Consider the following 16,278-nt stretch of genomic DNA (forward strand, 5'->3'; position numbering starts at 1 on the left):
CCGACTTCCCAACCTAACCTTCCATGGCATTCTTGGTAGTCCTAGCTAAGCTGCATATCAGTTTATTAATCCACCCTGCTGTTCTCCTTGTTGTCCCACCTTGTAGCACCCTTGACTCTGATTGCAGAGAAAACTTTCTATATGCATGAGTCTCCTTCACTGGATTGGAATTTACCTTTTCTTGTGGACAAGTAACTACCCACCCCCACAAAAAACAAAAAAACCACTCCTAGGGGAGTCCAATTAAGCCAGTCGGGCATGTTCAATCTGAACAAACTCTTCATAGTGAATGCTTTGGGTTTTTGCTTTTGTAAAGATGGAAAGAAAGAGAAATACTACAAGTTACAGATACAGACTTTATAGATGTTGATACAGTTTTCACATCTGCATTCCAACAGAAGTAAGAAAAGAAATTGAGGAAGCAAGGACATCACCATGACCATTACATTTCTAATGGCATCTCTTTCAAACTCTCCCACATGTATATTATTTGCTTTCCCAATAAAAGTATGTGGCAGACTTTGTCCAAGGAAAAGGTCTGGAAGAGTTCCTCTCTTACAAAGCTGGCGTATTGGTAGACTCCTGCTGGGATGCTAAGGCTGAGGTAAGCTGGCTAAGAGCCCTTGCAATGACAGAAAGGTGGTTGTTCATGGTCTTCAGCTCTGCCAGGATGTCCCCTAGAGTTGCAGGTGCCTGCTCAGAAGGTGGGGGAATGGCCGGGAATGACGGTGGAGGTGAGAAAACGGATTCAGGAGGCTGCTGCTTGATGAACCCTGCCTGGACACTTCCTCCTTCACTAAGGGCAGGCAGATAGGTGCTTCCACTCCTCTTCACATGCTCCGTCCCTGTGGGTGGCTGCTCTTCCTCCTTCCCCCGCTTTGTGCTGGTCATCACTGAAGCGAGGTATGGAAGCCAGTCAATAAGGTGAGGAGCAGGGCTGGGTGAAATGGCTGCCCCCGCAGGGGAGCAAAGGCTCGGTTGCAGAGCTGAAGCAGAGACAGCTGGTGGTGCAGTGTAAGAAAGCCCAGGATTCGGGGAGGAGGTGGAAGCAGAGGTTGGGTTCAGCGTGGCAGAAGCTGTTGTTCGCAGTGGCATTTCAGGATTTAGGGCCATGGTACAGGTGGACAGTGGTGGTGAGAACATGGAGGCCTCGCAGCCATAGGGAGGGGATGGTGAGGGAGGAGCTGTGAGAGTTGCAGGATCTTCAGAAGATGATGGTGAGGCAGTGGCAGAGGGGGTGTCAGGGGTGCAAGGTTCTGAGTCTGTAAGAGAAACAACAATAACCATGCAAGAAAAACAATCATGACCATGCAGGGTAAACAGAGGTGGGGAGGGATGCCGTTGGCTGGATGGAAATAGAAAATCTGAGGTGTATGTTCCTAATATCCTAGCCTATCTCTTTCTAGTTCCATTCCCCTTCCCTTAAATGTGCTCCCCTTGCTAAATTCCTTGTTGCTAAAAAGGACTGCAGCAGCTTATCAGAACTAGGAATAGATGTGCAAGTCTATATATGGTCTGTTTCAGTTTTGCATGTTTCCATTCTATCCCATTTCTGCATTAATATAAGTTATTAAAATAAATCATGTATTTTATCTCAGTGTCTGCAGTTTAAAACACGTTTTATTTTAAAATGCTAATTTTATGTTGTTGTTGTTTTTACTTTTTAGAGTCAATAACCAAATTCTAAAATGTGTACAAAATTCAAAGGATAATTATGTTCTGATCCATAGTAAGGTGTGACTTAAAAATTGTACCTATCCCTAGGACAAAATTCAGCAGGTGTGAGGCTCTCCCTCACCTCTGCCCTCATTAAATGCTGATTAGAAAGTTGAACACCACACCTTTACGTAGAGAGCAATGAAAAGTAGAGGGTGCCACTGTGAGGGGACGTGGTGTGACCATAATGAAGAAATCCTGCACTTTTGAATTTGCCATTACAGTGGTACCTCGCAAGACGAATGCCTCGGAAGACGAAAAACTCGCAAGACAAAAGAGTTTTTCGTTTTTTGAGTTGCTTCGCAAGACGAATTTCCCTATGGGCTTGCTTCACAAGACGAAAAGGTCTTGCAAGTTTGTTTCCTTTTTCTTAAAACCGCTTGAAGAGGTGCAGTTGCGACTTGACTGTGCTTCGCAAGACGAAAAAACTCACAGAACGAATTAATTTCGTCTTGCGAGGCACCACTGTACTCTACTGTGTAAAGTGAATACTGCATAAGGAAAGCACATAGCCCCAAGGAATCCTTGCCTCACATTTTCAAATATAACCCCACTAGTTTCTAGCTATGCAAAACCCTGCTTGCTTAGGATTCAGCTTCACTGACTTCTCCTTGTTTTGTGTCCCATCTATGGTTTGGAACCTGGTGGTTGAAATGTAGAAATTTTACTATTTCTCTCCCTTTGCATATTCTTTTTCAAGGTCTGGCATTGCTGTGAACACCATTCCTGTGAACATTGCACAAGGAAGGAGACAAGCTGGACTTGCTTGGGCCAGGCCAGGCCATCAGCTTCCATTTGACCAGTCCAACCATTCTGGGCACAGGGAATATGCACAAGTGTCCAGTCCAAATTGGCAAAAGGTGGATAAAGGGTAGAAATCAAAAGAAAAAAGAGAGCAAGGGGCAGAATTAAGAAGAAGAGGAAGGATGAGCTACTTAAAAATAATAACTGATTTAACGAAGCTGTAATTTGAAGAATGATAGGAACAGCAACAACAAGCCTCTTATCCTGAAAGGGTTAATTTGTTGTGTGCTGTTCTCAGCTTCTCCTGATAGGTTGAAAAGCTGGTCCTTTGCACTCCAGACCAGCACAGAGGCAGGAATCCCAGTTCCAACAAAGGCATAGTGAACCACACACTATTGGATTTCGTTCATCCATCACTAAAAGCAGCCTTCTGCCTGAATTTTAACTCTTGATCTGTTGGGACTTAATGTTTTGGTCGGCCTGCTTTCATTGCATCATTAATTTTATCTAGCCTGAAGTCAAATCACCTACAGCTGCAGTCTGTGCATATCCACGAATGAGCTCTGGCAGAAAGAGGCCCTTGCATAAAATGTTGGGAGTTGGGACATACTGTGGACTTGCTATCTTGACAGTAGCAAGGCACAAATTCAGAAATAGAGGTTTTTTCATTATTGTTGCTCGTTGCTATTACAATGCAATAATTTTGGAGCACACACTCAAAAATACGTACATTAATTTGCACATATTACTGTATGGTTAGGAAGAATCATCAAACAAATGCAGTGTTACCATTTTGTACCTGCAAGCATTAAACTGAGTAACTGCTCACTCTACAAAGCTTACTACACACAAAGTAGGAGATGCTCACAAACAGGTGTTTTATGCTTCTTCTTCTTAAGTTCAAAGCTCAATGTCACTGTTATAAAAACTGTCATGACAGCTACTAGGAAACTGTGTTGGCCCAAGAGAAATAAGCAAAGAGTATCATCTATTTTCAGCAACCCTTCCGCTGATAGCAGGTTAAAGTCTGCCCCCTTTCTATGTGCTGAAGACCCCTCTGCAACTGTAGGTACCACTGTGAACTGCAAAGGGGGTAGTAGAGGCCCAGGTGGAGAGTCCTCAAGTCATGTCCAGTCAAAGGGGCAGGTTCTGCAGACATAGTAGACGGCGACTGCTGCAGAGAAGCCATATAGGAAGTTATGTTCTTTTTCTATGCTACTAGCAGCAAAGTCCAGCAGAAACCCATCACGGTGTCACTGTTACCCTTTCAGGTGAGAGACATCGCCCTGCAGCTAGGGGCTCTTCAGCTTATCCTGCCACTTTCCCCTGGAGAAACCTGTTGTTTACTACGCTTTCTAGGTGGCAGTTGTAGATGAGCTCTGAGTCTTGATCAAGCATTATTCCTAGTGAGCCCTTGTGGAAGGACTGCTATCAGTTGTTAAACTATTTTTTATTTTTTATTTTTAAAGGTTTCTCCAAAAGCCACTGTGGCTGCTCCACTTGTCCAGGTAAGTCCCCCCACCCACCAAAAAAACTCCTCAACATTCCCCCCCATCCCTGCCCCCCCCAACTATGGTGGACAAGTGATCCTGATTCAGCCAAAGCTAGCGTACCAGATTGTCAGGGAAGTGCCATCGGTTCAGGAGGGAGAGAGCATAAGCCGAAAGGATTCTAGAGAGCCTCCAGGGATCGTGGGAAGTAGCTCCTCCTCAATAGAGGAGAGTAAACATGGAGAGGAGGTGCAGGAGTCGGAAGTGGCGAGGAGGTCCCAGGATTCCTTGCCTGGGAGAAGCGGGGAGGAAAGGGGTCCTCCGCTCCCCACGTCCTCCTTGCACAGAAAGCATCCGCGCAGAGAGGGGAGGTGCAGACTGGGCGTCAAGAAGCTGCTTTGCTGGGGAAAGTTTAGGAACCGCCCACTCACGAATTCTGCTAGCGAGACGAGTGGGGCTCCAGACAGATAAGGTTTATTTTGGCAGCAAGAACAAGGCTTCACAGCCAAGCATGGAGATATTTGCCTGCTTGCTCTCGAGCAACCCCTTGGAAACATAACACAGATGAAGCTGGCAAAAGTAATTTCTAATCATAAAGGTCACTTGGGTCTCTGATGACAAAGATGCGTCTAGGAGTACCCGCAGGTTATGCACTTCCTCCCTTAGGAGGAACCCCATCCAGAACAGGCAATTGGTCTCTCCTCTGGATATGGCAATCCTATACACACAGAATGTCTATCTTCCCAGGGTTCAAATTTGGTTTATTGGCCCTCACCCAGTCCACCACAGCATTAAGGCACTGGTCCAGGGCTTGCACAGCCTCTCCCAATTCCATCATCGTTCTGGAAATACTGAGCTACGTGTCATTAGCATACTGATGGCAGCATGCTGCAAAACTTCTAATGACTGCTCCCAGTAGCTCCATACAGATATAAAGTACCACCACTGTGATGAAATGGTTAGAGGGTTGGACTGTGACCTGGGTTCAAGGTTCAAGTCCTTACCCTGCAGAGCCCCATAGCACAGGTGATGGGGGTCGAAGAGAACTCCCCCAGTGTGACTCTCCAGACTTGACCATGCAGATAGGAAAGGAGTCCTTGTAGTGCAGTGTTTCTGATACCCATCCAATTCAGTCCAGAAGGAGACCATGGCCAATAGTATCAAAAGTGGCTGAGAGGCCAAGTAAGAGAAGCAGTGTTGCACATCCCTTGTCTCTCTCCTGATACAAGTCATCCATCAGGGTGACTAAGGCAAATTCAGGCTTGAAACCAGGCCTAAACCCATACTGAATTGAATCTAGATCAGTCGTTCCCAACTGGTGGGTCTGCATAACCCACCCAGGGTGTCCGTGGCACCAGGCACATAAAAAGAACTACCGTAGAGATATCAACATTTTCATAAGTGGGGGTCCATGACTTGGCTTTTGAAACATCAGTGTCATCCAGGAACAGTAGCATTTGCTGTGCTGCCACCCTGTCTACTGCCTCACCCCCCAAAAGGGTATTGGCAAATGGCCATGGTTATTGGGTCTGGGGGGGGGGGATTTTAAAGAGTAGCTTCACCACCTCCACGTGAAGGGCAGTTGACACCACCCCATCATGCAGTGATGGGCACAAAACACCCTGGGCCCACCCCAGCTGGGGAAGGCTGGGGGAGACAAACCAACCTATGTAGCCAGGAAGGGAAAGGGATGAGATTCTTCCATATGCAAAAAAAAGCATCAAAAAGCATCCAGCTCGCCCAGGAGAGTGTTTTCTTGGTCTGATGGCACAAATTCCCCCCTTCTCACCATTCTGCCAATAGTTATGGCAAACTCCAGTCAGTGCCACCATTTCAGATTCCAGACTGCAAATCTGCAAAGATTTAAGGATCCAGTCGATGGGAGGACTTATGAATCCACCTGTCACTCAGTACGTTTGGCCTGCAAGTGCTTCTACCCCCTGCATTGATACTGAAAGCAAAATAAAAGCTTGTGAACCCCATGCTGCCCTTTTAGGGGTCAAACTGTCTCCCAAATTGTGCAAGGATTAAGTGTTATCCACAAGAATGCTGCTTGCTGTTGAACATCTATTCTGTCCATATGATTGATTTCCTTCACCACTGTCTAGTCTGGCTGAAGGTGATTCCTTCTAAATGAAGATGCCCAAGTCCACGAAAAACACAATCTTTTTCAGATTACCTTGAGCAAGGTGACCGGCTGTTGTTTTATGGAAAGTGTATTGCAGATCAAGACTACATACCACCTAACAATCCTGTCTGAATTATACCCTTAGGCATATATGAGGCCACCACAGAGAATTTCTTCATGATCTTAGGAAATATTTCTAGGAGGAGAGAGTAAAAATCAAGTTGCTTAAAATAGGCATCAGAATATGAGCTCAGGTATCCTATGGAGTGAGAAGGAAAAATACAACTCTATTTTAGTGACCACCATTATTGAAGCAGCAGTCAAACCCCTGATTCAAATCTGAAAGAAAAAGCAATGACTCAACATGGAAATGTTTTCTGCTAATTAATTCTATGAACTACATTTTATAAAGTGATGGATAAGAGAGATCCATAGAGCTGAGGTCAAGCTGGGCAAATTTTATTTTATTTTTATTTAAAATAAGAATGTACAGAACATGTTTTTGAGTCCCACTTAGAATGATTTTTTTAAAAACACACACACACACACACCCCAAAAAACCCCAGAAGGGCCTAAAGTGTGTTATGTGGAACATGAGGTGAGACTAGGATTGCTCAAGTCCGTCTAGGTTTGAGTTTGCTTTTAGGTTTGCTGCAAACAAATTACTTTCCTCTGCCACTTGAACTCTTAGTCACATATCAGCCAACTAACTGGCTGTTCACATTTCATTACAATGTTGTGCCTAAACAAATAAGACATGAGATCAAATTTTTAAAATGACAAGCCCAGATATGTGCCCAGAGTTTGCACACAACATTCAGGCTGGTTTCTGGTTTGGATGCATCTCTAAAAGAACTTCATATTTATTAAAGAAAGGCAAACACCTTGCGAGGCCTGGCTCTAATAGAAGTTTCTCCATTTTCATTGCTTTACCACATTGCCTGAAGAGTAGCAGGGAAGAGTCATTTTGGCAGTTGGAGAGGGAGGGGGGAGGCCTCAGGGTCACCTCTCTTGAAAAAGGATGGCTGCCTGATTAAATCTATGAAACGAAACAGCTGTAATAAGGTAGCATTCTGCCTGGGAGCCAGGAGCTGGGCCAGCTGGGCACGCTTTCAAACTCCCAAGGTCAGAAAAGGTTGGGACACCACCAGGAATGTGAGGAGAGACAGTCTGACGATGAGGAAGAACTGAGGTGCAACTTTCTATTTCCATAAATGAGTCAACAGATGGATGAGGTCACCATTGGGTTTTAGAGAAGGAAACGTCTACTAAGGCAAGAAATAATGGATATTGCCCTGTATCTGATTTTATATATATATATATATATACACACACACACACACACACACACACACACACACACACACACACACAGTTGTACCTTGGTTTTTGAACAGATTGCATTCTGGGAGTCAAAGGAACTATTCAAAAACCAAAGTGCAGCTTCTGATTGGCTGCAGGAGCTTGGAAATTGTGGGGACCCTTTGCCAAGTCCCAGGTGGAATATATAAAAAAATTTTAAAAATTGTCCAGTAGCACCTTAGAGACCAACTAAGTTTGTTTTTTATTTTTTTATATATTTTGACTGCATCAGACCAACACGGCTACCTACCTGAATCTAGATCCCAGGTGGAAGTTCCACTTCTCGATGGGTGCTGCCTGGCTTTGAGCCCACGGCAGTCCCTGCACATGCCCAATGGGTTGGCAAAAAGGCTGTAGCAATTGTCAAAGGATGCTGGAATTTTATTTGCAATAATGCAATGAATGGTCAATAATGCAATGAATAATGCAATGAATAAAGCCTGAATGGTCTTGGGAAAATGATATCATGCTAACTAACATTTGAGGCACACATTAAATTGTTGGTATTTACGGTGGGGTTTCCCCCCACAAAACAGTTTCTTTTAAATGATATGAGAAAACTGATAAAATAGATTGATATCTATTCACAAATCTGTCAGGTGCTCTCCTAGATTATTCTATCAAAAAAAAATTCCTAACAAGCCTTTTGTGGAGATTTTTTTTTTTTAAGCTATTGACCAATGGAACTATTTTTAGAAGAAATAAAGTCTTCCAAGTTTTAAAAAACAAAGTTTTGCTGGAAATTTACTGATCCATCCTCCTAATTATGATGGCTCCAAAGGAGGCCAGAGGGTATTCTGTTGCTATTAAAATAAACAAAAACCTCAAAGGAAAAACCCACAATAAATTTATTTTTAAAAATATAGCATAAAGCGGCAACACAAGACAGCATAATCTAGGATTTTTTGAGATGAAAGTAGGATCCTCACATTGTGGGAGATATTGTGACCTTCCCAATGAGCCCTCTTTTTTGTTACATTTGCCTATTTGTGCTTTAAAAATTCATGCAAGCAAAGTGGTCAAAAAATAGCTGATGTTCCAAGCCTTTATAATGGAAGCAGTGGGAAACATGAAACCCATATCAAGCAAATTTATTTGGTGTTCTCTAGAGTTCATGTGACATCTCTTCTGATTTTTCTGATGTTCTGATACATTTTCTGGCTGCACTTAAAAATGTAGAGAGTGAAAAAAGCTCCACAGAGCACTAGATGTCCCACAAGTCGCATCCACCAATCTTGTAACATCCCAACTGTTATGTACTGAGCTAGGATCCTAGAACAATAGGCACGTAGGATCCTAGAGCACAACAACCAGATTGGCCTGCAGGTCCCAGGAGGAAGCTAACCAGCCTATTAGGTCTGGAGGATCATGGAATGCAACAACTGATTGGCCTGCAGGAGCAGACCAGTCAGGCCCCAGAAGGGAGTCAGCCAATCACAGGACCCAATTCAATGTTTACAAGCTGCAAGAAAGAGCATGAAATCACCACGCAACTCCGAGTATATTTCACTAACACAAGTGAGCAGCGTCACAGGCCCTTCTGCGATGACATTCATATTTCCACAGTAAAAAAGGAAGGAGATACAGAGAAGGAGCCAACATCGTGGACCCTCAGGAAACTCTGCCTAAGAGTAGATTATTAACTAGCTCGTGGAAGTGGAGCTGTTGTCAGATTACGCTGCCACCCTAGGAGAGGAATACAGATTTCATTTACTATAGCCTGCTTACTTTGTGCCGTCCCACAGAAGTGCAGACACCTGCCCCTGGGGCTGATGTTTCCAAACACATTTCCTCAACAGGCCACCATAAACCAATGCCTTTCACCACTGTTGACCTGAGGTACATTCAGACTGTTGACATGGAGTCTGCAAGATCCTTTGATTTTTTAAAATGTTATCTTATGTCCCATTTAAATGAAAAACTAAATATGGTAGGGTAACTACTTTCAACTGCAAGGGGGAGATACATAAAACATGCCTTGCTTGTACTGCTCTTCCATGCTTATCCCAGGCGGGCAAAAACATTTGACCTGGGCTGTTCCAGCCACAATGACAACCACATGCCTTAGAGGTGGCTGCAGTTAGGTGGATACACATCAATCGGACTGATCCATGTTTGCAAAGTGCTTTTATATCCTGAGATGAAAAGGCCATCTGTAAAAGCCATCCCTTATTAAGGCTACTACTGCCCACAGGTTCAGAAAGGGGGATTCCTTTTCTACTGAAAGACCACATAAAGAATTCTCTATTTCTCTTTTTCATCTAATATCAAGGAAGTTGTTGGGATTCTGAACTGGTGCCTGAAGGGCTGGGTGGACGCAAGCAAACTGAAGCTCAATCCAAACAAGGCAGATGTGCTCCAGGCCAGGAGGGAGATGACTTCTTTCATTGGGTAAAAACTCTGAAACGTGACAGCAGGCTAGTTTCTCACAAAGCAAATGGGGAGAAAAGTTCCTGCCCATTTTGTCTCATATCTCAGGTTATGTTCAGAAGAACTGAAAAGTGTTAAGTCAACACTCCTTGCTTGACTGAGGAAGTTTGAGTTCCTGAACAGAAGGGATCTCACACAACAGGCACTGCAAAATGTTCTTCCAGTCCCAACTAATATTAGGGGAGGATGTAGCAGACCAGCAATCTCAGATTACTACACCTGTGGAAAATAGAATTTGATTCTATCCTGCACAACACATTAGATATTCCAGAAATTGCTAACACTGAAGTGTCCACTCACCACACATTCCCATTAGAAATATTACCACTAGCTTTTACTTCAAGTGCAAAGCATGTCGTTTCACATGTAAGAAAAACTCAGCTGCAACTAACTAGCAAACCAACAAAACAATCCTCTACTACGTAAATGTCAAAACCAATAGCTTCAGCTCCGTCAGTCCTGTGGTCCACAGACACGCGTCCCCCTGAGGAGTAGATGCAGAAAAGAGTCATACATGGGGATGTCACTCGCATTACTTAGAGCACTGTTGGAAGAGCATTCATTTCTCATGATAGACCGTGAAGAACCTGACTAAAACAGAAATGGCTGCGCTGGTTCATCTACTGTATATTTAAGTGCTTTGGCATTTATCCTTTATATTTCCAAATAGCTTGTAAGACTTTTTTTGTAGATCATAATGATTTTAAAGAAATTTCAAGTGAATGGAGATCAGGCTGCCTTTGAAAATAAAAAATAAACTGACTTTTTTTAAATGCACATGTGACCAGAATACTTAACTGACAATAATAATCATTCCCAGGTACCAATGTTATTTCAGAACAGATGATACAGAGAGGCAGACTAAACTTCTGTGCACCTAACAGAGGAAATCAAAACTATGATAATTAAAGGCAAATAGGCCTAGAGCAAAAATGCCTCTGTAAGATAAGCGAAAATATATTTCTATCATCTATACTTCATTTGTTTTTCTTGAAGACATTTAATTTATTTTTAAGCTAATAGATTAAACATTCTTCTCACAGTTCCTACAACTTTCTTAAATATGTGAGGAATACCCACCAGGCTAGGACCACCAGCAAATTTTTATGATTTCTTTACACTACAAATATTTGGCAGAACTCAAATTACCCAATAAAATAAACCTGTGGATTCATCTGCAGTTTTAGCTCCCAAGTATTTTTGGGCTTCTTCCCAAAATAACTGATGCCCATCATAGTCCAATATCAAAAGAAAATACATCTCAATTTTCATTTCATGGCCACCATCTGTTATTTAAAAACAAGAGTACACACCATAGCTGTCAAGGTGAATTGAAAGCATCTTATACTGAGTCAAGAATCCAGTTCAGTCAACTTTGACGGGCAGCATCTCTCCATGGTCTGAGCCAGACGTCTCTCCTAACACTGCAGCCTGAGTCTCTTTTAACCAGAGATGACAAGCCCGTAACAGGAGCCCATCACATGAGCTATTGCCCCTAGGAAGGAGTGAATCCATGTAGTCACCCAACAGTCTTTGGTTCCCACAATCCCTCAAACTAGCGAGGTACAAAATTTTGCAAAGTTAGTATTTTGCAGCAACAGGTAATAGAACAGGCTGCTTCATCAAATCACTGCTTCTTTTGGGCTGATAACCCAAAAAGTCATTGGACTCACATTTGGAAAATGTTGATTCAGGAGAGTAGCACAATAATGCCAAACAACTTAATTAAAGTTACCGTCTAGCCTTTTGGGCAAGATATATTGAGTGGAATCTGATTTTTTAAAAGCCCTGTGCTCTTGTATTTTAACTGCAATCGGTATGCTGAGTGCAACATTGATTGCCATTAATTCCCTAAAATGTGTCTCTAAACTGTCCAGTCTGGGATGAAACATTGGCATCATAGAATGCATCTGCGGCCTGGTTCAGCTCTCACTGGAACCAAAGAATTTCCCCCCACCGATTTCAATGAGCTGCCTTTGAATTAAAGTCTTTGCACTTCAGCTCCACAGTTGTGCAGGATTTTCCAGCATAGAAAGCCACAAAAAGGTCAACAGTAAAAATGCTTCTCCTCCTCTGATGACTTTATTTCTAAAACTAGCTGAAACCTGTGGGGAAGGGCTCTCTTAATACCACCTTCAACAATCAGAACTGGCTTTTCTTTCTGTCATTGCCCAGTCAAATCAGATTAGAAAGCTCACCATGAATAGAACTTGACTGAGATCAAGCCAGAAGTTCCAGGATTCACAAAAGCCTTTCCATCCCAAAACCTTGTATTTTTTTTTAAAAAAAAGTTTTTCATACTTTTTACAAATCTCATAAACTACTCATAGGCCATGTCCACTTTGCATAGTTGCCAACAGACAGGAATGTGGCATTTGTTTCCAATTTCAGACTTACAACTTCAAGGCTGCCTTGTTTGATTCTGTGTCATATTATACCTAGGAAGGCTGAGGCTGGATCTACATTGATCGTCTAAACGTTATTGAATGTCCTATAAGTTTCAGTGGCAGTTTCTCATTGTTGGTGGCTCGCAGCCTTCTGGTGTCACATTTTAATACCACATTTTAACATTATAAATGACAAGTGTAGATCCATCCCGTGATTGTCTTATACCATATTTAGGCAAGACTGAAGACCCTGATGAAGAGAAGAAGAAGAAGAGTTTGGATTTCACATCCCGCTTTATCACTACCCGAAGGAGTCTCAAAGTGGCTAACAATCGCCTTTCCCCTCCTCCCCCACAACAAACACTCTGTGAGGTGAGTGGGGCTGAGAGGCTTCAGAGAAATGTGACTAATGGAAACATTGGATGAGCCAAAGAGCTGTAGCTAATCTGACCATTTTGAACCCATGCAATAAACAGTAGCAACCACTGCTGCTGACTGCTATGTGGCATTGGGTGTATGTGACAACAATATTGCCTATTTCAGCATCTGTCAAGATGTGGTGGTAGAGGCAACAGGTGTCTCACCACCATGCAAAAGCACCTGGTGTTAGTCTCCTGGTGATGACAGGCAAGGCGGGTTTTCTCCACCCCTTGGAGTTGCCCTTTAGCAGCAATCAGCAATTCCTGCCAATGAACTGCTTCACTCCCACCATGGAATAACTGGCCTAATCTGCATATCGTTTTGCATGACAACAGTTCATGTCAACTTAGTGATGGCGGAATTGTGGTCTTTATGGCGTGGTGTTCATCATCAGGCACACAGGACGTTTTTAAAATATACAAAGTGTGGGAAAGCTCAAAACTCCCCCACCTAGAATCATAGAATCCTAGAGTTGGAAGAGACCACAAGGGCCATCAAGTCCAACCCCCTGCCAAGCAGGAAACACCATCAGAGCACTCCTGACATATGGTTGTCAAGCCTCTGCTTAAAGACTTCCAAAGAAGGAGACTCCACCACACTCCGTGGCAGCAAATTCCACTGTCGAACAGCTCTTACTGTCACGAAGTTCTTCCTAATGTTTAGGTGGAATCTTCTTTCTTGTAGTTTGGATCCATTGCTCCGTGTCCGCTTCTCTGGAGCAGCAGAAAACAACCTTTCTCCCTCCTCTATATGACATCCTTTTATATATTTGAACATGGCTATCATATCACCCCTTAACCTCCTCTTCTCCAGGCTAAACATGCCCAGCTCCCTTAGCCGTTCCTCATAAGGCATCGTTTCCAGGCCTTTGACCATTTTGGTTGCCCTCCTCTGGACACGTTCCAGTTTGTCAGTGTCCTTCTTGAACTGTGGTGCCCAGAACTGGACACAGTACTCCAGGTGAGGTCTGACCAGAGCAGAATACAGTGGCACTATTACTTCCCTTGATCTAGATGCTATACTCCTATTGATGCAGCCCAGAATTGCATTGGCTTTTTTAGCTGCTGCGTCACACTGTTGGCTCATGTTAAGTTTGTGATCAACCAAGACTCCTAGATCCTTTTCACATGTACTGCTCTCAAGCCAGGTGTCACCCATCTTGTATTTGTGCCTCTCATTTTTTTTGCCCAAGTGCAATACTTTACATTTCTCCCTGTTAAAGTTTATCTTGTTTGTTTTGGCCCAGTTCTCTAATCTGTCAAGGTCGTTTTGAAGTGTGATCCTGTCCTCTGGGGTGTTAGCCACCCCTCCCAGTTTGGTGTCATCTGCAAATTTGATCAGGATGCCCTTGAGTCCATCATCCAAGTCGTTGATAAAGATGTTGAATAAGACCGGGCCCAAGACAGAACCCTGTGGCACCCCACTAGTCACTCTTCTCCAGGATGAAGAGGAACCATTGATGAGCACCCTTTGGGTTCGGTCAGTCAGCCAGTTACAAATCCACTGAGTGGTAGCATAGTCAAGACCGCATTTTACCAGCTTCTTTACAAGAATATCATGGGGCACCTTGTCAAATGCCTCGCTGAAATCAAGGGAGGCTACATCCACTGCGTTCCCTTCATCTACCAGGCTTGTAATTCTGTCAAAAAACGAGATCAGGTTAGTCTGACATGACTTATTTTTCAGAAATCCATGCTGACTATTGGTGATCACAGCATTCCTTTCTAGGTGCTCACAGACTGTTTGCTTAATGATCTGCTCCAGAATCTTCCCTGGTATTGATGTCAGACTGACTGGGCGGTAATTATTTGGGTCCTCTCTTTTCCCCTTTTTGAAAATAGGGACAACATTTGCCCTCCTCCAGTCTGCCGGGACTTCGCCTGTTCTCCAGGAATTCTCAAAGATGACTGCCAGTGGTTCTGAGATCACACCTGCCAGTTCTTTTAATACTCTTGGATGCAGTTCATCTGCCCCTGGAGACTTGAATACATCTAAACTAGCCAAGTATTCTTGTACTATCTCCTTAGTTATTCTGGGCTGTGTTTCCTTTGCTGAATCATTTGCTCCAAATTCTTCAGGTCGGGCATTGTTTTCTTTATCGGAGAAGACTGAGGCAAAGAAGGCATTGAGGAGTTCAGCCCTTTCAGTGTCCCCTGTTTGCATTTCACCATCTTCTCCTCTGAGTGACCCCACTGTTTCTTTGTTCTTCCTTTTGCTACGAACATACCCATAAAAGCCTTTTTTGTTGCTTTTAACCTCTCTAGCAAGCCTGAGTTCATTCTGTGCTTTAGCTTTTCTGACTTGGTGTCTACACGTGCTGGCTATTTGTTTGAATTCCTCTTTGGTGGTTTCCCCCCTTTTCCATTTTTTGTACACATCCTTTTTTAATCTTAACTCAGTTAAAAGTTCTTTAGATAGCCACCCTGGCTTCTTTAGGTACCTTCCATGTTTCCGTCTCATTGGTATTGCCTGAAGTTGTGCTTTTACTATCTCCCTCTTAACAAACTCCCAGCCATCATGAACTCCCTTTCCTTTTAGTATTACTGTCCATGGGATCTCACCCAGCATTTCCCTAAGTTTTATGAAGTCGGCTTTCTTAAAGTCAAGAAATTGAGTCCTAGTATGCTTGGCTGCTCCTTTCCGCTGTATAGTAAACTTCAGAAGAGCATGATCACTCGCGCCTAATGATCCTTCCACTTCTACCCCACTAACCAGGTCATCAACATTGGTTAGGACCAGATCTAAAATGGCTGTTCCTCTTGTTGCTTCTCCCACTTTCTGGACAATGAAGTTGTCTGCAAGGCCAGTGAGGAATCTGTTTGACCTTATGCTCTTGGCTGAGTTTGACATCCAACAAATATCCGGGTAATTGAAGTCCCCCATTACTACTATCTCCCTTCCTTTTGCATGCTTGGCCATCTGTTCCAGGAAGGCATCATCTATGTCCTCCGTTTGACTTGGGGATCTATAGTAAACTCCCACAATAGGTCTCTGTTATTCTTCTCTCCCTTAATTTTGACCCAAATGCTCTCACTTTGGCTTTGAGGTTCTAAATCTTGGATCTCTTCACAGGTATACACATCCCTGACATATAACGCCACTCCTTCTCCTTTCTTGTCTGGTCTGTTTCTCTGAAATAGATTGTATCCCTTCATTATTACATTCCAGTCGTGGGACTTATCCCACCAGGTTTCAGTGATGCCTATTATGTCATATTTAGTTTGCTGTACCAAGAGCTCAAGCTCACCTTGTTTATTTCCCATGCTTTCCATGGGAAATAATCACCTGATCACCTGAAATGCCCTTTGAATTCTGCTTGGCCTGGGTTTGGATGCGGGGAAATTAAAATGCAGATTTATATGCTGCTCATGTTGTCCTGATTCATCATACTCTTTAAAACAAAACCTGTAGCTATGTAACCCATGTACGGCTTCATTAGATCTGCTTCTTGGAGGAGATTCAAGGCTTTCAAGCTTGTATGCAGACTGGGAAGGGAATCCAGAGAATGATTCCACGGTGTTTGAAGCTGTTTTGATAAAGAGCTACAGGAGGAATAAAGGGCAGCGCAGACCCAGCCCTGGAGGAGGAGCTATTATCCTCA

General features: G+C 43.4%; 1 protein-coding gene across 8 annotated transcripts in view; it reads right to left on the reverse strand.

Annotated features, from left to right (window-relative positions):
- Positions 1-342: 342 nt before the first annotated feature.
- Positions 343-16,278, reverse strand: part of RUNX2 (RUNX family transcription factor 2) — a gene marked incomplete at its 5' end in the record, with an annotated part of 229,073 nt that continues 213,137 nt past the window's right edge. For all 8 annotated transcript variants that reach the window (XM_083495180.1, XM_083495182.1, XM_083495177.1 and 5 more), the window contains one exon: positions 343-1,262. In XM_083495180.1, the coding sequence (XP_083351306.1) occupies positions 556-1,262 (707 nt within the window). In that variant the 3' untranslated portion in view covers positions 343-555. The remainder of the gene's footprint in view (positions 1,263-16,278) is intronic.

This window comes from Podarcis liolepis (assembly GCF_965112155.1).
Source record: "Podarcis liolepis genome assembly, chromosome: 3".
Taxonomy (NCBI): domain Eukaryota; kingdom Metazoa; phylum Chordata; class Lepidosauria; order Squamata; family Lacertidae; genus Podarcis; species Podarcis liolepis.